This window comes from Ammospiza caudacuta, chromosome 1 (genome assembly GCF_027887145.1).
Source record: "Ammospiza caudacuta isolate bAmmCau1 chromosome 1, bAmmCau1.pri, whole genome shotgun sequence".
Classification (NCBI taxonomy): Eukaryota; Metazoa; Chordata; class Aves; order Passeriformes; family Passerellidae; genus Ammospiza; species Ammospiza caudacuta.
Window position 1 is genome coordinate 20,313,271 of NC_080593.1, and position 25,602 is coordinate 20,338,872.

Below are 25,602 nucleotides of genomic sequence, written 5' to 3' on the forward strand. Positions count from 1 at the left end.
CAGTATAAGTCCAGAATTTTAACCTGATGCTTATCAATTAATGACTAGAGAGCACTGAAAAATTCACACAAGTCTACAAAACTATCATTGTTACAATATTAATTAAAGAATATTAAAATATTCTCTCTGAGGGACTGTAAAATTGAATACAAGATCTAAAATTTTTAATTTCCATAGTTCTAAAGCTCGTCATGTAGGAAATGAAATTGTATTTATTCTTACATAAAAGATAATATACCTAACAAAGAAGACTAGTGAGTCATTATCTTGTCCTAAATTGGCAAAAAGTGTATTTAGTTTACTATAAGTCCCCCTCTACTATTCATTTATGAAATATAATTATCACCACTAGAAATGCATGAAAGAAAAACTCTACATTCTGGAACCTCAAAAATTGCCACAGTGGACACTATTGTTTGAAGCAGAACCCCAAACCACTATAAAAATAGCTTTTAAACTGGAATTACACCAAAAATTCCGTTTACCTTTAGAATTCTGAGTTTTTCATTACAGAAATGGCTGGTGGGGTGAGGGTGTTGATGAATCCTCCCTTTCCTCAGAAAAGTAATTGCAAGAACCAGCAAGAATGGCAGAAATAACTGAAGGGTGACTTTTGTGACGCCATTTCACTTACTACAGAGCAGATCATCAGAACCCCCAAAGAACAGCTGCTATCTCATCTCACTGAGGAGTGAAAGGGAAGAGTAGAGGGTGAAAAAGCAGAACAGCCTATGTGACGTATCCCAACCAGCTTCGTACCCTACGTACGACTTTCAGCACTTCTGTCTCTCCTGACAGGATGAATGGCAAGAGCCTGGATGTAAAAGATGTATGCTCACTACATATGTAGTTGACATGAAACTGATATCTCACTCATAATAAAAACATAATACAAGTACCCACATATATAAAAAAAAAAAGCACAACAGATAAAAAGAACAGTTGGAGAAATAATGTTGTTTTATATTTGTGTTCACAGGACATAGTCCTATTCTATATTCATAGAAACTGCATCATTCTAATTTTCAATCAATATTCCATTATTTTCTAAGCCAATACTTAATTGATAAAAAGATTAAAATTATTATAGTGTATTTTTTGTTTACTTTTCTTAACCACTTGTAAAATAGGAAATTGTCAAATGCATTTTATATCTACTTAATTGCAACATTATTTATTTTTTTGCAATTATTTATTTTCTTCTGATATTGGTCCTTATTTTTCACACTTAAATGAAGAAACTTTTATATTTGAAGGGACAAGTAAGGTTTTATATATGATACTTAGAATACTAAATTTTCTAGTAATGAAATCAAATATAGCAGTGATAGTTAACCATGAACTTAAAAATTGTACTTGCATTTTTAAATTTCATAAGAGCCAATGAAGAAAAACGCAAAACTGACCTTTATAAAATCATCACAAAATGATGATAGACTCCCTAATGTACTACTTTGCAGTATCAAAGATGTATAACCATCTTTGTTTACAGAGATAAATGTATAATCTGCATGAGCAAAAAGGGAACAACTGTATCGGGATAAAGATAATGATTCTTTTTTTAATATGTTCTGCAATATAGCAAAGTTGCCCTAGGTCTCTTAAGACAGACATGATAGGTATGTGATTTCTATCATGACAAAAAGGACACTACAGTGCCCAAAAGAATTGAGATATAGAGTTTTGCCATTTTTCACATATCATCATTTCCTTTTCTGTATCATCAGAAATATGAAAAAATAGAGCAAGCTAAGAGAGTAAAATTTTTTAAGATGTTAAAATAGAATCTTTGCTCAACTTCTTCTGAGCAAAAACTATTTCAGATATGATTATTCCAAAGAAGATAAAAGCAAACACTATTCATCATCAATATGAGTAGGCTATCATAGACAGAATTTTGTTTTACTACCGTTTCAAGCATTTATCTAAAGAAAAGACATGTAAGTAAACTTCTCAGGATTAAAATAAATGCAGAACAAGTAAAGAGACAAGAACACTCGACAGTGGGGGTTTTTTTCATGCTGAAACAAGTATCCTGTAGAATTAAAAGGAATAGTTTATAAGAAATTCATTTTAACTTGAATTTTTCCAATTAAAAATTTTGTATAACTTCTTGCAGATAATATCATTTGCAGAGGAAGAGAAACTCTAGATCAATAAAGCTGCAAAAATTTTATAAGCATGTGTATTTGGAACTTTTTTTAATACTTGTCAATAGTAGTAGTTGACAGAGGTGCTTAATTTTGTCTTAGAAAACTGCATTCCTTTTGTTTAAATAGTTTAGCTCTGAATTTACCTTTTCCTCCTCTAGCTACTCCCATTGTTCTCAATGGTGTCACATTTAACACTTTGGTGTAAAACATCTGATGGAATAGCAACAAATGTCACCATGGTTTAATGGTGACAGCCAGAACAAAGCTTTCTTGACAAAATTAACATTCTGAGGCTTATTGGGATTGGGAGTGAGCCAAGGGACTTTGCTCTTGCCTTTGGGTTTCTGCCAGGGCATTCAATTAAAGGGCCTAGAGTTTCATACCTATAGAGTTCAAAACTTTCAAAAAAGAATTTGACTTTCAAGAGGGCCTCAAATGCCTTTTTTTGCTGCTTTGAATTTTTGGCTGACAGTTCCTCCTTTTCCTAGGAGTTGGCACAATTGTTCATATACTCCCAAAGCTGGCTTCTCATGCTTAGCAAATAAACTGAAAATGCGAATTGGAGTGATTTATTATTTATAGTGATTATTTCTCTTACTGGGGTCAACGAACGATCTACTTGCATAGGTAGGAAAGAGGAAGAGGACACATCTCAGATGTATGGTTATCTCACACATTTAGAAGAGAAAATACAAAATGAAGGTCTGACTGACAAATACTTGGACGATCTTTGGTCCTAGAGTCTAATATTTTCTATTCACTAGGAATCTCTGAAAATCCTCTAAGAGCTGACAAGGTGCTCTGGTTAGAGACAGAAGATTATGAAGCCAAGATTTGTATTTTGTCCAGAAAATTATTTAAAAGTTCTATCTTTATTTAGACTAGTTAGTTTTTATACTTTCATGAAAAAAAATCCATTCTCAAGTGAATCTAAACACTTCATTTGAAGCATTGAGGTGACCTATAAGACTTTAAGCATGTGGTGTGAAAGCAGTGAAACCCTAAATTTATGGGATATTGGGAACAGAGTATAGTAAATATAGAAGGTACAGCTTTAATACTGTTACACATCCTAGAGACAGCCTAAAACCAACTGAGAGGCAGTTCTAGTGCACATCTCAGTAGAAATACTTAAAATATAGTGTATTTAAATACTATACACTTAAAAGAAAGTTTGGAAAGAGAAAGACAGATTGGAAAGCAATCAGCACTTGGCAACACAGTAGAAACAGAGCACAACTTGCTCTCTTCAAAACTCCTGAGTTTTGAAGTGCTGTAGGTTGTGACACAGCAAACTCCATTATAAGATACACAATACACAATGAATATCAGATCTTGATCTCTTTCTTCAGAAGAATCAAACTTATACCTCACACCCCTCAAAAATGACTATGAGAAATCAAAATAGATCAAAATAATATCTTTGAAATTCCCTGCACAGAACTATGAAAGTATAACAGAAAACCTTATAACAATAACATGTGAAAAACATTTCCATTACTGAGTAGACCTTCCTAACTCTCAGGAGGTCAAATACAGGACAGGAAGGTTTATAGCTCTTCAGATAAACCACTAAACAGGGAAGGGGAAAGGGGGAAAGGGAAGGGGAAGAATCTATGATAGCATTATGTTTATATGCCTTTATATTTTTACAAAAGATCTTGACAGAAAATGAACACACTCCTTCCATGTGCCTCTTTGCATCCACAGTATTATTAATGCCTTTTCCTCCAAAGAGGATAGAATTTCTCTTTACTTAAAACTAGTGTTTGGGAAATAATAATGAACAATCTAAAGAAAAAAATGCACTGTATCAGATTTAAAAGGAAGGTGGAAGAAGTTTCTTTTTTATAATATGGCGTGGGAGGAAAGGAGAATGGTAATTTTAGGACCAGTTGACAATCGAGTGGACCAATGTCTCCTCTAATAACCCTGCAGAATATCCCAACTGGAATGAAAAGACCGCACATAGTTAAATAATATATACAATATTTAAAAGAGGAAAATATAAGTAAAGATTCATAGCTGTAACTTATTTTAATCATATATTTCTCTAAGAAATTTTTGACTCTTAGTCTAACCTGGCAGCCAAACATTTTGTATTGATGTAATTTCAGGTATTATATAATTAAAAATTAATTTGTAGCTCTTTCAAAGTTAGGCGAAGCAGAGGATATTTTTTTGAACAGAATTAATGAATCAAACTATTTTGTAGTAGATTTGGATAAGATTTTTTTCACCAAATCCTTGGGAAAAAAAACTAGTATTCATTTTAAAAACACATATTCAAAATATTAAAATTAAGTGGTTTAAAGTGGGAAAAGTCACTATAACCACAAGAACAAAAATATTTTACATATTTCCTCAAAAAACCCTACAAACATATTTTGAAGCAAAAGTGATCAAACAGTTACAAATAGCTTTGAGATTGTGCAGTTATTTATATACTCTCAGTGCTTTATGATGCAGGAAATAAACACTTCAAAACTTAGAAGGATCATACCTGAAATGGCTTAGAACTGCTGATGAAGAGTGTCTGTCTGATCCATCTGTTTTCTTGATTTCCAAACTTGTACCACAAGAGCCATCCCTTAGCATTGCTCACAGTTCTTTGGAAGACTGACAGCTTATAAACTTCTTTTCCAAACATATGATAATGGAAGCGGAAAGCACAGGTTCCATGGGCAGAAGGGTTGAAGAGAGGGCTGAGCAGAACTGCTTTATCCTGGAACTGGCGTGGCTCAGAGGACTCCAGGTACAGGTAGTGTCCTCTGGCTGTGCCTGTCGTGTGATCCTTCAGGGGGCCTGTGTTGACTGTGGGCGTTGGACCCTGTATTCTGATCCAGTCAAAGTCATCCTCTGCATCCTGCTCCCAATTGCACAGCCCATTTTCAAAGTCACACTGAAGGTCAGGGTCTGAAATGTAAAGAGAACAGACCGTCAAAAATAAAAGAGCAGTATCAAAAGGGGATGGGGGTTTAATATTTTTTTCTTATCCTTGCAAATATTTATTTCCAATTTATACCTGTCAAATTGTACTTAATTTATTGAATAAACATAACTGTGAGTAAAAGTATCCATGTTATTAATTTTATGTATTATTAAAATTAAAGACTGTAAACTTCTTTAACTGAAAGTGAACAGATCAGAGTTAAAATTGAGGTTAATTCAATGAAATAAACCACACCATACTGTCTTGTATGTATGTGTGATAAATGATCTAATGTATTTTTGCTTGGCAGATGTAGTCCTAAAAACACATTGGGGTTTAGATCTTTATTATCCTCAATAATATAAACATGATAATTTTACCAAGGCTAAATCAAAGACTTTATAACACAACTGCATTTTTTTATTTGACACCAAGGTAAAATGTATTGATTACCTCTAATCTAAATAAAAAAATGTGTCAGAGGTGGTGAACTTGCATTCCAACTTTGTATCTGCTTTTAATAAGCAGTAACTGACATTATGGCATTTTTTAAAAAATAAAGTTGTTTCATTTAATGGTGTTTAAAACTGCAACTAAAACCTCATCACAGACCTCAAAATGGGTTATAAATAAGCTAGGCATTTCTGCCAAGTAGAAAAACCAAGATAAGCTGGAAAGCCTTCACTTTCTTTTAAATTTACAGCAGTTTTAGGTTGATATTCAGCAATTATTGCTGCAGACTGATATCACCTCGAGCATGTAAGGTGCCCCCCATTCTCAAACTGATTGTGATTTGTATAATTCAGTTACCTCAGGAAGTGATAAAGCAAATGCTAGTTAATTTTATTTTATATTAATGTTCTTGAGTTCTTAAAATTGATGAATGCATGCTTCAGGGGAAAAACCATCAACAGCACCCTTCAGCACTCAAGGTGAATGTCAAAAATGGGAACGACTCATAGCCTCCCTCAGTACTTTCAAGTGCTTCCTTTGAAGGGGGCAAACAGGTTCAGCATGACTCCCATCTTTAGTATAGATGTTTAATTTTTTTTTTATAGAAAGAGTGTAGGTCCTAAGAAGAGGTAGGACACTCCTCTCAGCCCATCAGTACGTCAATACTTGTGTCAGTAAAATCAAAGATGGCATCTTGACTTTACATTCTCCCTTTTAAAACAAACTTGTGATGAATGTTCATGTTTTACACAAGATTAAGAAATAGAGTGGTTTTGGATAAAGGAGAGAGAATTCCATTTACCCCCAGTTTAACTTACCATATGCATTTAAGATTAAAATTATCATTCTGGTCTATGTCTATGTCTATGTCTATGTTACTGTCTTTAGCAATTCTGTGCTCTTTCAGCCCAGGGGTGAATTGGGAGGTCAACATTTGTGTGGTCTTAGTAAGCAATAGTGGAGAGTACTCACCACAGCCCTCTTCATCTGATCCATCCCCACAGTCATCGACAAGATCACAGACCAACAAACTGTCAATACAAGCTTTTGTGTCTCTGCACCAGAAGTGATTTGGACCTTCACAACTTAATGCTGGAGGCGGGAGAGCACAGTTTTCAAATCTAATATCATCAATCGCTGAGACGCCCTCATAAACACCCAGACTGATTTTATCAAGAGAAAATTGGAAAGGATGTGGAAGGCGTCCAAGCTGAATGACTGCCTTCAGCCACTGATTTCCCTCGCTGTAGTATGTCCTCCAAAGGACTGTAGGCTTTTTCAGCCCATCTACAAGCAATCGCAGCTCTGCTGCCCCAACTGACTCTCCGTAATTGTAATACCTAAAATGATAAAAATAAAAATGTTAAGTGGGAAAATGATGAAAATGTCACAATGACCTCCATTGTTTTTGTTGTATCTCTGTGATATATAGGAAGTCCACAGGGCCTGTAAGCCAATCCATTTTCTGAATGATGGTAGGATAGGCTGCTATATCAGTCTAGGCCTGGTCTCAAGAATTGAATATTTTGAGAGAAGAAGCATACTTCATTAAATTGAAACCCACAACTGAAGAGTCAGTCACATTTGCTTTTATATTCAGCAACAAACGCTGCTCACTCAGATGCATAATTTCTTTTTATAAATTTAATTCAGTATATGATTATAAAGTTTCAAGAAGGAAAAACACAATACCTATTGAATGCATAAGTATGCCCTCTATCTACGTTAGTTTTTGTTAACATACTGCATTCTAAGCCTTCAGCATTTAAAACTGACAAATACTTAGGTTGACAATTGTACAACAAAACTGGGAGCAGAAGCACATATACAACCAACAACTTGTAATACCCAACTTCAAGACATGAATCTTGGATAAAAAGACAGTTCCACTTCCTATGGCAGATGTATTTGACATCACTGAGATAAACTGCACTTAATTGTTATTAAGGTCAGGCCAAACCTTTATTTAAACAGTGACACCAGTTTGGCCTTCGTAAACAAATTATCAAAGCTATATTTTTTCTGTCTATCTTTGACAAGTCTGCACAAAGACTGAGACAAGACAATTACTGAAAATGTTTCCTTGGGTTTGATTGTTGATTTTAGTTGTGGGGTTTTGTTGGTTTGGTTTGGTTTTTTCTGTGTATATGAAAAAATAAGTGGAAGCAAAGACGCAGTTCTCACACTGGAACTTCTACTTAATAATAATAATTTGGATAATCTAATTTTGAATACTCAAGGTGACTCAAGAACCTATTAGATTTTTCACAATGTCTTTCTTTTCTTAAAAAAAAAAATCACATTTTCAAATTATTTACCAAAGAACAAAGAATTAACCAAAGAATTGTTAGCAAAAGGACTGTGGTATTTGCCCATGTATATACAGGCACAATCCTTTACTATAACTTTGCTCAGAGCCTGACGATGTCACGTCCTGTTTCACTTTTCTGCAAGTGTTTCATCTCACATCTGTATTGTTCACAATGAAGACTATATGCTGACACAATAAAATGAAATAAATGCTTCAGAGAAAGATTTATCTATTTCAAACTATAACCTCAATTTCAGTCCAAGAGAAGCAATGTGAGATAATCCAGGAATTTTAAATGTAAAGTATTTCATACCAAAAGGACAGTGTGCAATTTGATCCTGTTTGCCTGAATTTTGGGCTTCGTAGCTGAGCTATTTGTGAAATACTGTTGCTGGTCTTCAGAATGAACATAAAATGACCTGTTAAAATAAAACAAAAAAGCAACTTTTCAGCTCAAGAAATAAAGGGTTTATAAAGGTTTTTACAGCATTCATGGCCATCACTTAAAATCTGGCTATGAAGCAGGTTTATCTATTCCACTTCTCTGTTTCTAGGCCTGGCTTGTCTTACCTTCAGATTTGTTATAGGTGTGATCCCGTGGAGGAGCTTGCTTCTGAAATGCAGGTGGAAGAGCATCGCTGGAGCTTCTTACCCAGTCAAATTCATCTGCATCTATAGCTTCAAACCAGCCACAGCTCTCTTTTTCGAAGTCACACACAGCAGCTGGAGTAAGGAAAGAGACATTTCATTTCTATATACAACATTACAAAAAAAGCTTTGCAGTATGAAAAGTAAATAAAATGTTTCGAATATGTTGTGAATATTCTAGAAGTAAGTCTAGGAAAGGGGTGTGGAGAGGCAGAGTTGCTTTGTACCAGACGTGAGGAACTTGCTTAGCAACATCTGAGTAAAAGAGCAGCCGCAGAGGAGCAGCCAAGCCATGGCCATGTGCTGTGTTCTCAGTGAAACACATCCTTCTCTCCTGGGGGGCTCCAGCCAAAGCACTCAGAGCAGGCAAGGAGGTGCTGAAAACAAACCTCACAGTCCTCCTGGTATGGAGCAAGAGCACTGGGCACACAAAGCAGCCACAAACCTTCTGCAAGATCTGTTTTTTTGCGGGAGGCAGAAATTAAATCCCTCTTTTCCTAAATGCCAGCAACTATGTTAATGATAACAAAATCCTCCCTCTGTTCATAACTGGAATGGAGTTAAATATCAGGCATGAGTGAGAAACTATGATATTGGTAATCTCTGCAACACAAACTACTGAAGTGAAAAATATCTAGAAAGCATATTCAGTTGCATTCTTCAATTCTTCAATTTAAAAAGCAGTGATATTTTAGAAAATTTATATATTACAAATACAGGGGGAAAAAAGAGTGTCATTTATGAATGAATGTAAATAAACACAGGATCATGGAGTGGTCTGGGTTGGAAGGGACCTTGAAGATCTTTTAGTTCCACCCCCTTGCCATAGGCAGGGACAGCTCCCCCCAGACCAGGCTGCCCAGAGCCCCATCCAGCCTGACCTGGAACACCTCCAGCTGTTCACAGCTTTTCTGGGCAACCTGTTCCAGTGACTCACAACTCCCTCAGTAAGGAATTCCTTTTCATCAGTTTTTTCTCTCTGGTATTTTATAAAAATTTTCATTAAATCACAAAATTATAATTTTTTTGTTCCTGCAAATATAACAGGCTTTAAAGGGAAAATATTAAGGGAATTAAAGACTTTAAGAAATAATTTATTAATTATATACATAGAATAAATAAAGCAAATATTCAGGCATGACTGTCAGAATTATTTTATAATTCTTATCACAGCTTTCAGTCATCATATTATGCTATGGCATAGTATGGTATCTAAAATATGCACATATCAGAATCATATGAAGTCCCCTGAAGAATAAGATTACATTAGTGTTTAGTTATGGAAAGTATGGGAGGTTTTTTCCATTTGTTGTGTTTGATTTTGTTTGTTTTCCTCTTTAGAAACTATGTTACACTGGTTATACATATTTTTTAGAAATAATGAAAAATTACTAATGAGGCATATTAGTAATATTGATAGCTATATCTTCTAAAAAGAAAAGGGTTTTTAAATTATTGACAGTTAAAAGTCCACAGTTAGCTTAAAAAACAATCTACAAATATGGAAGAACAAATAATGTTTAAGAGATCCAATAAAATATATGTTTTCTCTGCATATAGTGTATGTGGGACAGAAATGCCTATGATAAAATGATACAAATCAAATGTGACTAAAAAACAGAAGGAAGGAATTTTTTGACAGAAAGTTTTGATAGAATAAAATGAAGACAAAATATATCTGCAAATATTCAAGGACCTAAGCATGAGAGAAATTACTGAAAATTCCCAGAGAGAATATCATGAGAAAGGAATATGGACAGCTATTTTTGATTTGCTTTTTACTCAGTTGAAGAAACCATCACATATTCCCAGGAGAACAGCCACAAAGTATATGACAGACCTTGGACACAGATGGTTACACCAAATGAGGCAAATAAACAAGATAAAACTGTTAAGTCTGAGCCCAGACTTCTTGCATCTGTAACTTGTAACACAGACAAAACAGAGAAGAAAGGATTCACTAGACCATTTTGCTTAAGCATGGATAAGTACAGTGAGATAAAATAACCCTGAAACCTTCAACTAAATCTCAAACCAGCTATTTAATACCTGGGGAAAATACTAGAATACAGAAAGCTGGTAGAGCCTGGGTGAAATGCACTTGGATCTTGATGCTTGATAACACTTCAATTATCTAATTGTCTTGTCCCATAACTTCTTTGACTGGCAGTTTAATTTCAGACAGATTATTCAGAAAAAAAGTCTCTTGATTGGGTACTTTTGTTCTTTCTCTCACAGTGAACGCCACAGTCTAATCTGCCTTCTCTCTTAAGACTTTTGGTTTAGCTTTTCTCCTATTTGCTCCTATTTGCTTTTCTTCCTTTTTTTTTTTGTTCTCACATACTGTGTATATACTCTAATCTCACATGAGCCTATGCACTCTGCCAGGCTGACTGCTCTTCATATGCTGATGAATTTATTGCTAGTGTTTCTTAAACTTGTTTTGTCATCCTTATTATGTTTTTACATTTAACCTACCAAAATTTGTCATCTTTTCCATATTTTTAAACTAGAAAATACTTCAACCATTTGTTTGATGCTGTTTAACCCCTAGTGGCATCCAAATGCATGAATACATTTTTCTTTGCTGCCCCTTTCACCACCGTTTCTAACAAGCTTCCTCCCTAGTCAAGATGGAATCAGAGAGCCCGTGAGCATCACATTTCAGCATGATTGGCTTTTGTGGATGCTTTGAGCAAGCTGCCTTTACACCTTCAACATGTTCAGTGTCCTCTGAGCTGACTTGTTACCACAAAACACTGATTTCTTTCTGATTTTGGGGTCTTATGCAGAGTACTTTTCCTGTTTCGAGAAGTTTTATTCTAAGGCCTTCACAAATCAGATGTGCAGTTTCTCTGTTAGCTGAGTGATGCCTAACACGAACTTAATAAACAGTCTTGCTCACAACAGTATTTTAAAAACAATTGTTTAAGATATTAGCATTTCTTAAAGAATGGAAGTTCATAAATCTCTACAACCCCCAAAATCTCTACTTGTCTTTCAGCCCATGTAAGTTTATACAGAATGAATCATAAATAAAAAATGCAGATGAAGAGATAACATCATCATTTCTGGCGTATATTATCTTCCTTTATTTAAAAATGTTTCTAAACCTTCAAATATCCCAATAAACTTTAAAATAATTTTCAAACAGTAATTATAAGATAAATTTAGGAATTTATTGCAAATTGACAAAATTTGCAATAAATGGCAAAAATATAATTATCATCAGTTCTCAGAACCAGTTTAACTCTGGACACAGTCATCTTAGACAATTATAACTCTCTTTATAGTACAAGGACACCTGCCTTCCCATTTTTATGTTTTCTATCCCAGCTACTATTTACTAATTCCATTATATACACTCTATCAAACAACACCATAATTTGCTGATGCTGTGGCCTAATTTCTACAGTGACAAACTGAATAGAGAACAGTTAAAAAAATAATGGCAAAAGTTCATCAGCAAGAAGCACTGCTAACTGAACAAACAAACAAAGAAACAAAAGACAAAAAGCAAGTCACTACTTGAAGATCAAACATATATGATCTTTACAAAATCCAAGGCAAAGCTCCCCTTCCCTCAATTTTCACCTCCAAATATTAATTGCTACTATTTTGAAAAAATAGAACCAAAAAATCCACACTTAAACATAAAGGTTTAAAACAAATAGATGTGGTAGTCTTCTCTACAGATGGCTAAAGGAACAAAGTACTCCAGAACATTTTCTTTTGCTAAATTTTGTTGGGAAATCCATTTCAATAGCCATGAAATTGCAATAGACTTCTTTGTGATTTCAGTCATGTGGGCTTTTTAGTACTAGACAGATATGACTTGTACATAACACAAAAGTGTACATCACTTGTGAAATGAGAAATAGCTTTGCCTGTAAGGAAGGCAAAGCATGCAGATTAAAAAGGGTTTGTTATAAATAAATCTTCTGATATCACTGTGCACCTACATTTTTAACAGCTAACTGCACTAAATATCTCCTAACTTAGCTGTAGGACTTAAAAGATTGAGATTTTTACAGAGGGAAAAAAAATTCTAAAATAAATTCTATAAAATTGAAGGGAAAGTTCTTTTTACTGAACTATGCAAAAATAAGGTGCAGGGGTCACTATTCAGGTCTTCTTGTTATTCACCGTGTTTTCTCTGCCACCAAAGCCCAAAGCCCATTCAATATTTTTAACCAAAGTGCATAATTTGCTAGAAACCAAATGAGTAACTATGAAATGAGACAGGTTTTGCCCAAAAATACTATGTAGATATTTGCTGAAAGAAGTAGACAAGTAAGACTCATGACTTCTGGGTTCTATAGAAATTCTGAAAGTGTGTGTGGTCTCTGTTGGAAAAATGTCCTTGTTCTTTCCTCAATGCTCTTCTTTTCCACAGCTTATTTCCTATTTTACCTATTACACAACTTCTTCTGTGACCCCGTATTTCAGTCAAACTATCACTGAAAATCTGGAAATCCTCACTCTCTTACCTCATTTCCCAAAACAGCTCCCTGATCCAGGTCCTCTCATGTAGTCTCAGCTGTCTGTCACTGAATAGCCAGATACTATACTGATCCTTCCCAAAATATCGCTGTTCCACATTTGTATTCTTCATTCTCATTCTCTCCTTGTTTTATTCTCTCTTACCAGACATTTAGTCTTCCATTATTTTTCTCTCTCCTGACACTGATCAGCTGCTCCCAGTTTTCCCCCCAGAGCAGCCAAGGTCCCTCCTGCCCTGGCTTCCTCCAGCCCCTGGTATCTTCTCTCCTACACCAGCAAGCTCAAGCAATGCAGCCTTTGCAGCCCATTTCTTATCCACTGTCAAAGGTATTTTCCTTCCTCTGTTGATGGGATTTCAGTCCCATTCCTTCTCCATTTAACTTTCATGAGCTGATTCTTATGCAGTTATCTAGGCACTTCCAGTATTAGGTACCTTCTCTAATTTACAACCTGCAATCTTTTCACTCCTTGAACTTAAGCCCATCTCTCTGATCTGGCTGCTGTTTCACCTTTAAGAATTACTGATTTGCCTGGCAGAAATAGAGTAGCAAGCATATGAGACAGACATTTTAGTATGCAAGATTTGACTCTAAAAATGAGATTTAGGAAGAGTTACTGTATAATTAGAGCAGAAGTGGGAAATATACGGAATGTTTCTTATAACACTGAGAAGATTTTTATTACTCATATGAAGGAAACCATTAGAAACCAAAAAATATTTCTCTTTAAACAATTATACCACTAAAGTAGGTTTTAAGAACCAATAAGTGCATCCTTCTCTTTACTTGCCTTCTAACTCAAAGTAAGGTACATAAAACTGTGTACAAAGTATAGATTATGTCCAGTTTATGAATTACTTCATTTAAGGCTAGCCTTAGCATGCTTGTGGTGCCTTAAATTGTACACCATAGAATAATAACTATTAAATGCATCTTTCATTTAGACATAAACACAAAACAATGCCATGTGTCTGTGTGCTGGTTTGGGCTGAGGTGTAGTTAATTTTCTTCACAGTAGCTGATAAAGGGCTATATTTTGGATTTGTGCTGGATACTGTGTGGATTATTCAGGGATATTTTAATTATTGCTGAGCAATGTTTACATGGAGCCAAGGCCTCTCCTGTTCCTCACACTGACCCACCAGCATGGGAGGGAATGCACAAAAAGCTGTGAGGAGACACATCCAGGAAGGCTGATCCCAACTGAACAAAGAGATAGCCTACATCCTGTGGTGTCACGCTCAGGACACGCTCAGGGGAGATGCTCCAAGTGATGTTGATCTTCCCAAGTCACCATAATGTGTAATGGGGCCCTGCTTCCCTGGGGATGGCTGAACACCTGCCTGCCCACAGGATGAATGAAATCCTTGTTCTGCTTTGCTTGTGTGCATGGCTTTTGCTTTCCCTATTAAACTGTCTTTATCTTGACCCATGAGTTTTCTCACCTTTACTCATCTGATTCTCTCTCCCATCCCACCAGGGGAGTGTCAGCAGCTCTGTGGGGCTGAGCTGGGGGTCAGATGTGACAGTCTTTTCTGGCACGTGTGGCTTGATGGGTTTGAGATAATAAAAAGTGTGATTGAAATGTGTTGGATCAAATTTATAGCTTGTATTGATGTTTTGATGTTAATTGGCACATTCCTGTGCTCGCCATGGGGCCTGCTTTCCTGACTGTTCATTAGAGCCTGGGGCTCACCATTGGCTGCTTCTGCTTTCTCTGCTTGCTGACTGCTTATCTCCTTACTCTGCTGTGCCTGGAGAATTTTGATAAGAACACAGGTGATGAGCCTGCTGGCACATGGCCAGGTCACTGCTGCTGCAGGGACTCCAGTGTGGACTCGAGTCAAGGGGACCGTGACCTGCGGGTGAGGCCACGTGGGACTGGGACTCCCTGGGGTGTTTGTGGCTGAGAACAGCCCAACCAGAGCCACATCTTGTGGCCATGGTTATGTCTGTGTGGCAGCAGGTGTAACTCTGAAGGGTAAGTCCATGCTGGAGAAAGTACACTTCAAAGGATCTATGGCTGTGGGTGAGCCAGTGCTGCAGCAGGTATGCCTCAATACATCAGTGACTGTGCAGGAGGTCAGGACCTCAAAGCATGTGACCATGGATAAACCTCTAAAAATATGCTATATTTCATATAAATATAAATTATTTCTTATTTATTTTATATAGAAACCCATATAATTATTTCTGATAATCCACACCATAAGTAGACAGAAAAAACCCAAAACCGAACAGACACATAAGACAGAGCATAAGGGAGAAATTAGCAAAGGGCAGACAGAATATCAAGAATACATTTATGTTAACAGATTGCTTTTCAACCTGATCTTATTCTTATTCCATCAACATAATTCTTAGGGTGCAAAAGTGAGCATTTAGACTACACCAAATGCATAGGATGTAGACCACAGAGGTCATGCTGCGCATCCATCTTCCAGAGCACAAGCACACAATGTAATAGGTGTGTTAGGTCACTGATGTAAATCTGCTGTTTGAAAAAGGCTGTCCCATTTCTCCTCTGCTTTAATGCGTGAAAGTCAAGTATAAAAAGTATAAAAGCTTTATGGCCATAGTAAATTCTTCATCTGTAGAAGAAAAGCTGTGATCTAATAGTCAGGGGTAGCAGCACTCGGGAGAGAAAATATTTTGTCAGTCCCAGAAGGGGTAATATTCGACTGAATTCTTTCAGGCCTGACAGAAAAAAAAGGTACTAATTTCAGTGGAAGTGAAAATTAAGAGATATCTCAAGGATTGATATTGAGAGTTAAAAAAAATTGTATGGAGACCTGGCTTATTCAGTGGGTGTAGTGGACCCGAGCATCTAACTAAAACATCTTGCTGGAATTTAAGATTAAAAGATTTAAACGGAACATTTTTTGAAAGACATTTTAAGCCCATGTAATATCCTTGCCTGGTTCTCATACAAAGAGAAAAACATTAACAAGGTCAAGGTGCATGTAGTCACTATTAGATGGAACACCATGGGAAAAAATCTTAATATTGATGAAAACAACAATGTAGTTGGAAGAAGTGAATAAAAATCTGTGCTTAGCCAAGTTCAGAAATAAGGAAAATTGAGAAATATTAAATGCTTGCAGCCAAGAGTAGGAACATGCAAAGAAAATATAGAAAATAACAATGCACTACATAAGCAGGAAGATGATGAAATAGTATTTGAAAAGAATCATAAGAGCTATTTGAGTGCTGCAGACTACCAGATTAATGTGCTGAAAGGCAAGTTTATTGCTTGGAAACAGTCAACTTGCCAAACTGCTTGCAGTGTCCTTTGTGTACCTACATTCTGCTTCCCACATTACAAGCTGTACTGCTAGCACACATTGAGCCAGCTCAGCAGTAACAATGATTTATAAGTCAGCAATATACTTAGAGCAAAGATCACCATAAATATAATGGTTCCAAAGTTTAACCTTTAGCATGGCATTGTTAATGTATTGTCTTGACAAATGCAACTTGGGTATAATAAAAGAGTCTTCAGTCATATAATGAGAGGAAAAAGAAAAAAATCAGTTGCCATACAGGCTACTTGTAATTAAGGCTGGTCTAGGAACACCTAGCTGGACATTTGTCTTCAACCAAAGGTACAATGTTGAAATGGAAACAAAGGCTGAATAGTTAAAAGGAAATATAAATGGCCACAAAAACCAGATCTTAATTTTGTTGATTAAAAGCTACCACTTCACTGCTATCCCAGTGCAGTGAAAGATGCATGCAGCTAAATCTATTTAGAACATTTTTAATTAAACTATTGATTTGGAAGTGTTATTATTTTGTCAGAGAACAAATAACCCTTACCTGAATTTAAAAAGGGTAATGTGAAAAAAATCCAGACTATCATAACCCAATGCTGTAAAAGGTATGTAATCATAACTAAAGCAGAAAAAACATCAAGTGAATTAAAAATGGAGTGGTTTAATATGAATAATATGAACAGAGAAGGAGTAAATAAATAAAAACTCTTCAGAGTTGTGCCCAGTGAAATGAGAAGAAGTAACAGACACTTGTTTTACTGCAAGGTTGATCAAACACTGGGACAGGGTGTCCTGGCAGGCTGGGTAGTCTCCATTCTCGTAGGTATTTATTCACATCCCAACTCTGTCAAGCTCAGGGCATTCAGCTCTGGTGGTCCTGCTTCAAGCAGGGTGGTGTTTAACCACTAAGTAATCTTCAAATATGACTTCCAGCCTCAGCTGTGCTACAATAACATCAGAATTTTCTTTACTCTGGCCCACAAGAGGAATGATATTCTGCTTAGTGAACACTCAATGGTAATTTCTGATTTTAGCTAGGCAAACTGTTATCTACTAAAACAAAATGTAGTTTTATATGTCAAACTTCTGTATATTTTGGATAGTAGTCTTTCTAAACACTTAAAACCTTCAATATTAGTGCTCTAGCTGAAGAAGGATCAATGCTAAAATTGAAGAGAAATTGCAGAGAAGCTGTAATTATTTCATTTACCAGCTAATAGTCAAATAGATCTTTGTTTATCTGAGCAACAACTCTCAAATCTCCAAATAAAAACCATAAAATATGAACAGCGAAATTGGATTATATTAGTGCCTCTACACAAATTTATGTTTTTAGATGCATACAGGGCATAGAAAATAATTTGAGGATCTTGTCATCAATATTTCCGTCATTTGTGTTGAATGTGCTAGAAAGCATCATGCTCTATTTTTAAAAAGAAAACTTGCATTAAATAAGGCTCATTGAAACTCTTTTCAAAAGGCATCACAAGTTCTACAGCAAAGCTGGTGGTTCAAAGCAAGAGACTCATTTTCAAAAGCACAAAGTATAACTGTGATTTCTTATGCAAAGCAGAAAACTGAATGAATCAAAAAGACTTTTGAAGCTGCATATTAGAGACCCTGAAAGGTTTCCAAGCTCCCTGCTGACTGTACAGTGGAGAGGGATTCTGAGATGCATCACCTCCCTCTGCTTTCCCACGTGTTTGTTTCCACGCAGGGAAAGCCCAGGCATGTGGCCCTGACAGGAGTCACAGCTCAGCCAAACAGAAGACACTGACTCTGCTTAAATTGTGTCTGTGACCAGGCTCGTGGTACAGCTGTGGTACCACCGTGGCACCTTCCCATCTAAAGTATATAAAGCATACAATTTGAATGCAAATCTGTGACCAGTGCATTAGAATTATAAAATAAAATACTACTTTTTAAGGACCATCTTCTACTAAATAATTAATCAAAACCTTTTATTCTGATTTTAATGCTAAGAGAGACATAGTTGCTATAGAAACTAAAAGGGCAAAAATCACAGAACAGAATCAAAGTGAAGTAACTATTTCTCGAGAGCTTCTACTTTTAATTAAATTTCAAGATTTATGAGGTCATGAAAGCATTGCAAATAGGACAAAGGAACATAGTCACAGGCGCTTAACAACATAGATTTCAAAGTTTTCACTTACGGCACATGGTTTCATCATGGTTATTTGGGCAGTCAGGCTTAAAATCACAAAATTTATCAGGTGAAATACATTGCCCATTCCCACATGAAAAAAATCCCTCTGGACAGTAAAAAGATGAAGCATTAGCATCTGCAGATTCTCTTTCCCCTTTAAAAATCAGAAAAAGATGTGTAAGTAAACCCACAAGGATATAAAATTATAAGTGCTTTTTATCTTCTTTTAATATAGCAACACGCTCAGCACAAGGAACAGATCAGCACCTATGCAGTGTACTAGGTTATATCACAGCTGATAAGAAGCACAGCTGATCTCAATGTCTGATGGCCTTAAAATAAATCACACTCTCCACAATATTCAAACTTGCATGTGAAAAGTTATCAAATACACCTTGGTGTAACAGAGCCATGCTCCTGCTCAGAGGCAGAGGCTGGTACAGATCCTTGCTTTTCCCTGGGAACCAGGTGCAGGTTTTGCACCAAACCTTTCTGCTGTAGCCATCCTCTCTCTCTGTGCTCAGGTCATAATGCAAGTTGCAAGAAGCCAAAATTGGGTGCTGCACCATTACTAGCCTGTACCTCAATTTAGACACTAGAAAAAAACCCAAATTTCAACGAATGGGGAAGAAAAAAGCCAGGGTCTACTGGTTTTTCTTCAGTAGATTTCTGGAAAGTGAGTAAGTGAGAGGAATGATGAACAGCTTTTCATATTCTTTAACTTAACTTTTTAAATGCTAATATTTCTATCCAGACAGGGATTAAAAAAACCTCCCTTATAAAGACAATATCTTTGTGATTAATGGGTAAATGAAGGAGTTGTAATGAAAATAATTGAAGCAAAAAAATGTTTCTCTAAATAGCGCAACCCCACTGTATATAGGGATCAGAGAAGCCTTAAAAACACAACACATAAGTTCTCTATTATGCCTTTAAATTTTTGGATATTAAATTCAGATACCTAATGACTATAACTTATCAACATCACCCCTGGCTGCATATGTGCCCATGCCATTTTTCAAAAGCAGCTGCTAGCATCAAGAGGACCACAACCAGCAGTCTGACAGGTTATGTTGTTTTATATTTCCATCCATTGGCTCTTCAAGACTACAGAGTGTGGATACAAAAAGGAGTTTGGTGGACATTCATTATGTCAGATATTTAGCAGTAATGATGGGAGAAACCTTTTGCCCTAAAGGTAAAGCAGCAGAATTTGCTCTTTAGTGCAAAATTTAGGACGCTATGCTTCTGCCTCTGCATCCAAACATGAATGTGAGCAGGTATTACATAGTAAGTGGTACCAGGAAATTCCCACTTTGCAGAATTAGTGCAAATTTCTCATAGCAGCTAATGTGTAACACAAGGATGAAAGCCTTCAATATAGAGCTATAGAATGGTTTGGATTGGGAAGGACTTAAAGATCATCTAATCTGCCATGGGCAAAGATGCATCCAACACAGCCTGGAACATTTCCAGGGAGATGTCTGATTACAGCATATGGACTTTTTTCTCAGATTATCCTCTACTTTATAATAACTTCAAGTTATCAGTAAATCACAGTTATATATAGCAGACATTGGGGAAGAGGTATTGAAAACCATGAAACTTGCCTTCACTTTCCTGGTTGACTCCTGGGAGTGATCTATTCACAATTACACATTCCCCTGTTATACTGATATCATCAATAGCAACAGTAGCATTTGTTGTTAGAATAGTGCCTCGCAAGATAATCTGTAAAAACAGAAAAAAAGTTAATTCATTAAAGGTGACATAAAAAGACACAAACATACACGCGCATTTATTTATAAATTCATTTATAATTTCTGACCTCTTCACAGGAACTAAATAGCTTCTACAATCAACTCTGAACATCAGCCAGGAAAAACTACAACTGCGATTTGGTCAGGTCAGAAATTTGCTCCTCCACTGTCAAAGCCATAACTATTTTTGCCTAGGGAAAGTTATGCAACCCAAATAACCTTGCTTCAATCAAAACTGTTTAAAGTCATCGCTATTGAATGAATGGTCTTCCTGGTGGAACACATAAAAATTATATCTTCTTAAATTAGCTATTCAAATATGATGATTTACACCAATATTTAATTGCCTTCATCTATACAGTGCCTGATGAAGTTAGCAATGTGGGGATAGATTGTAGGGATAAATGTAGGGATTGCTTGAAGTACCTGCACTGTCAGCCTCACCTCTATGTCAGGACAGATCATGGAACAGATCCTCCTACAAGTTATGCTAAGGCACATGGAGGACAGGGAGGTGGCTTGAGACAGCCAGCATGGCTTCAACAAGGGCAAGTCCTGCCTGACCAACCCAGAGGGCCTCTACGATGAAGTGACTGCATCAGTGAAGGGCTATGGCTCCCATATCTGGACTTCTGTAAAGCCTTTGCCATGGCCCCCACAACATCCTGCTCTTAAATTGGAGAGAGATGGATTTAATGGAGGGACTGTTAGGTGGATAAAGAATTGGTTGCATGGTCACATCCAGAGGTTGGTGGTCAACAGCCCAGAGTCCTGACAAACATCAGTGAGAAGTAATGACCCTCAGGGGTCCTTGTTTGTACCAGTGTCATTTAATATCTTCATTAATGTGATCGAGTGCACCCTCAACAAGTTTGCAGTGGTGCAGCAAGCTGAGTGGTGGAGCTGACACGCCTGAAGGACAGGATGCCATCCAGAGGGACCTGGACAAGCTCGAGAAGTGGCCCTTGGGAATCTTATGAGGTTCAACCAGATCAAGGTCAAGGTGCTGCCCCTGGGCTGGGGTAACCCCCAGTGTCCATCCAGGCTGGGGATGAAGGGATTGAGAGCAGCCCTGCCCAGAGGGACCTGGGGGTGCTGCTGGGTGAGAGGCTGGACATGACCCAGCCATGGGCACTCACAGCCCAGAGAGCCAAACGTGCCCTGGGCTGCCCCAAAAGCAGTGTCAACAGCAGGGCAGGGAGGGGATTCTGCCCCTCCAATCTGCCCTAGTGAGAGCCCAGAGTATTGTGTCAGGCTCTGGGGTCCCCAGCACCTACTGGAGTGAGTGTAGAAGAGGTCACCAAGTTGGTCAGAGGGAAGCAGCACCTCTCCTGTGAGGAAAGGCTAAGAGAATTGGGTTTATTCAGCCTCAAAATGAGAAAGCTCCAGAATGACCTAATTGCAGCCTTCAGCACCTGAAGGGAGCCCACAAGATGGAGAGGGACTACTTACAAGGTCATGTAGTAACAGCACAAGGGGAATGGATTAAAACTTTAAAAGAATGGGTTTGGATATTGGGAAGAAATCTGTTACTTTGAGGGCAGCGAGGCACTGGAATGTTACCCAGGAAATTTGTGGATGCCCCATCCCTGGAAGTGTTCAAGGCCAGGCTGGATGGAGCTTTGACCAACCTGGTCAAAAGAAAGGTGTCCTTGCCAATGGGGGTTGGAACTAAATAATCTTTGGGGTCCCTTGATGTTTGTTACTAAAAGTTATTCTAATGCTTAGAATACTGAAACAGTGGCTATGCTCTTTAATAGATGGATCTGTGGAAAAAGTTGAATTAATTTTTTTTTCATATGACCATCAAAGAATAGAAAGTCTCTTTTTATATTTCATCATTAAAAGTAAGTTAATCCTAAAGGCCAAAGTAAGATATCTTTTGAAAGCAATGTAAATGTGATGTATAGTTACCTGAAAAGGTAATTTCTCAGCCACACTTCCTACAGGTATATCAATTTTTTTCCAGTTCATCTCAGGCAATCCTGAAATGTCATGTAATTTTTCCAAACTTCCATTTAATGTAGTCCTCTTAAAGACAGAAAGCTGGGAATCTTGAGATAACCAGTACCAAAATCTAACCTGTTGAAAGATTTTTTAATGAAAAGCTTAAAAAAATACATAATCAATCTGCAATAAAGTAATTACAAGTAATATATGTACATCATAACAAAGGGAGACATGATGGGACTAAGCACAGACTTGGCATGAAAGATGGGGATATTTGAGATCACAGAATGTTGAGGAGCAGTACCATGTTAAAAGACAAAACTATATTTAAAACTAAAGCTCATTTTTACAATTTAACTTTTAACTTCTATGTATCAACTGATGTAGACTGAATGATATTACTTCTCTTAACTTCTTTACCATAGTAAGCAACTAGAGACTTCTCAAAGATTATTTTTCTTAACAAATGGTGAATATATGACAGTTTTATAGGCATGTTAATCTCAGAAGAGCAATCACTGAGATTCTTGTATGAAGGAAACCTTATGATCTGTTATTTCCAAAATCAACATAAATAAATACAGAAGACAGATTTTCAAAATCTATTCATCTCCTGGAACAAGCAGATTGACCAGTATATGGGAGGAAAATACAAAAACTGTATGTGGGTGAGACTGCTTGTGAGGCAGAAAAGATAAGAATACAGTGAGAATCACATTTCACTCCCTTGCAATACAGAGTAATTTAATAAATTTAATTTATTTTTTGTACTGATACATTCTTTTTTTAATAATACCCAGGCAAAAATTCAGCTGAGAACCGAGGGAAAGAAATAAGATTTTCAAAGACTAATTTTTTTCTTTCCCCCTGAGTCCTTCCTGCTTCTCTACACAAAGATCAAAATTTCTTCAACTGCAGTATCCTTACTTCCCTACAACAGCCTTGATATTGATAATACTTGTCTCTTCATGAAAGTAACACAAGAGCTGGATCAGTCATGCAGAAATATTCCTGTTAAAACACACTGCTACTTTTTAATATCATCTAGCTTCAGGTCTGGCAGACTCCATCTCTCAACATTTAATTTTACCACCTCTCATGAAAATCATGTTTTATATAAAAGAGTCTTGATCCTTATTAATAAATTGAAATACTTTCATGTAACTCATTCCCCCAGCAAAAAAAGCTTAAGAAATAGAAAGTAGCAGGTATACAAGCACTTTCCAAAGTGAGGTGTTGGAAGAATTACACTCTAAAAAATTTAGATGGCTTTTGTCCTTCCAACAGGTTTTCAAACAAATTTATGTTTTCATTAAATAAGAAATAATGTTGCCTTCCTTCTTTATGTCTACATGACCTACTATACAATGACTACTGTGCCCATTAAAGAGCCATAAACACAGAGCTGGGACTAGAAATTTGCTTCTACAAGTGCAAAACCTTGAGCCAAATGAAGATGTTTCTTAGCTTACATCTACAAAAAGAAGCTGCAGAAAGGAGTTACTTCTAAGCTTCAATTAACCAGAAAGGAACAATATAAATCTGTTACCCTTCAACTCAAACATTTTTTTTTATCAACCGGAGCTAAAGAACTTGTAAAGCTAGCAATAAACATAGATCTCTTTGTGTAGATCCTTTTATCCTCTCAGTGGGATATCCAACAGAGGGCATCATCTCACATTAATAGGCAGACAGCATAACACATCCTAGTGAGCAACCCCTGCTCGTTGCTCTTTCCCAGAAATAAAAGTCTGCAGGGATAACGTGGCAGAAAGCCAAACTTCCAGTCCTCAAAAACACTCTCTGACAGACATGTACCGTTAGGTAAGAACTTGCTCTAGCTTTTGTTGGATCTAAGAATTTTAAATTCATTCAATACATGCATACTTATAACAAAACTTGTTTCTTTTCTGACTTTGAAGTCGAGAAAAATATGTGCATCCCCACTGCATCTGTGTTTATTTTGAATGCAGACCAAACTCTGCAATAGATCTTACTAGAATAATTCATTGATGCAATATCAGTGGTGAACAGTTTGCCTTAAGGGTTTCTAAGATAAATTAATCTGAATCTGAAAGGTGGTATCTCCCCAGCATTAAAGTCAACAAAAGTGAGATGGAGCTGTCTAAAGAAATGTGCTGTGAGCACAAAGGCTGTTGGGTGTCCCAGGAGCAGTGCACACACACAGGGCTTCTGTGGGATGGTTCAGGGCTTCTGAGTTCCCTGCAGCAGCATTCTGCTTGAGTTTATCCTGCATCTCTTTTATTTCTGACCTTCTACAACACTAAGAAATCACGTGAAGATTAAGAACTGTGAGATTGCCTTAAGGGATTGCAAGGAACCGTTCTTGAATTGTTTCAGAGGCTTCTGCTCCTCAGCTGCAAGCGGCAGCTCTTCAGCTGAGATCTGGTCACTCGCTGATGTGCGTAGTCCGAGTGAGCTGCAGTTTCAAGCAAAACAGATTTAGCTAAGCTAGCACTTGTCTCTGGTCCCTTCAATGAGATAAAACCTAAGAAGCCTAGATCCTGCTGGAATAAAATTCTGCTACTTGTTGGGGCTTCTAAGTGCTTCTCCTTCTTTTCTGACTTTTTCTCTTTTTTTTGAAAAAAGTTTTCTCAAGTGGAATTAACAGTTTCTGTTCTACATTGAGCCTTAAAAGTTAAGCAACCAGTCTAAATTTCATTTTGTTTCTTTAGAGCCTCTTTTTTTTCACAGAACATAATAAAATTATTTTGGCAAGCTTTCTCTGTCTTTTCCTTTTCTTCTCTCTGACTTTTTAAATGAGAAGGGATTATACAGTATCAGAAGAAAATCACATCATAACTACACAACTTAACTTCTCGCAAGTACGGCATAAGCATTGAAAAGTTACAGAATAGAAAATAAATTAAAAAAAAAAAAAACTTAGGAAAAAAGAAATAAAAAGAAAAAAAGTTATAAAACTGAACCGTGTATATTAATTTTATTCAGTGGCCAAAAGGACAAGTAAAAATACTGCTGTGAATGTAATGAATAGTTGCTGTTCGTATTTAATATATTTCTTCAAGTTTTGTTTTAAAAATTACAGAATTTTTGAAAATTAAAACTGTCTAGTTATAAAACTGTATTTTCATTTTTCATCTAATACTTTTCTATTTTTTTGTCCCTCCTGATTCATTTTTTCCTGGTACCTTTCTAGTTTTTCAGCTCAACTACTATCCTGGCTGGTTTCTTTTGCATTCATCTGTAGAGCCACAAGACATCTGACAAAAACACATATTTCAGAGTAACTCCCAAGTGCTGCACTGATCAGCTTAAAAAGCATTCTCCTCAAAGCACAAATTTAAATTTAGTGCATGTCTGGGGTATGGTAGCTAGTTCTCTCTGGTCACACCAACACAGCCTATGTACACAGTGACTTCAAACCATAGATGTCCCATTATGGACCCCTGGTTATGTGACTTTTCTGCCT

General features: G+C 36.6%; 1 protein-coding gene across 1 annotated transcript in view; it reads right to left on the reverse strand.

Moving 5' to 3' along the window:
• Positions 1-25,602, reverse strand: part of MALRD1 (MAM and LDL receptor class A domain containing 1) — a 229,880-nt gene that overhangs the window by 165,030 nt on the left and 39,248 nt on the right. The window contains exons 13-18 of the mRNA XM_058825112.1: positions 22,116-22,283; positions 20,052-20,172; positions 8,420-8,572; positions 8,163-8,268; positions 6,511-6,878; positions 4,657-5,069 (exon numbers count right to left, since the gene is read on the reverse strand). Of these exons, the coding sequence (XP_058681095.1) occupies positions 4,657-5,069; positions 6,511-6,878; positions 8,163-8,268; positions 8,420-8,572; positions 20,052-20,172; positions 22,116-22,283 (1,329 nt within the window). The remainder of the gene's footprint in view (positions 1-4,656; positions 5,070-6,510; positions 6,879-8,162; positions 8,269-8,419; positions 8,573-20,051; positions 20,173-22,115; positions 22,284-25,602) is intronic.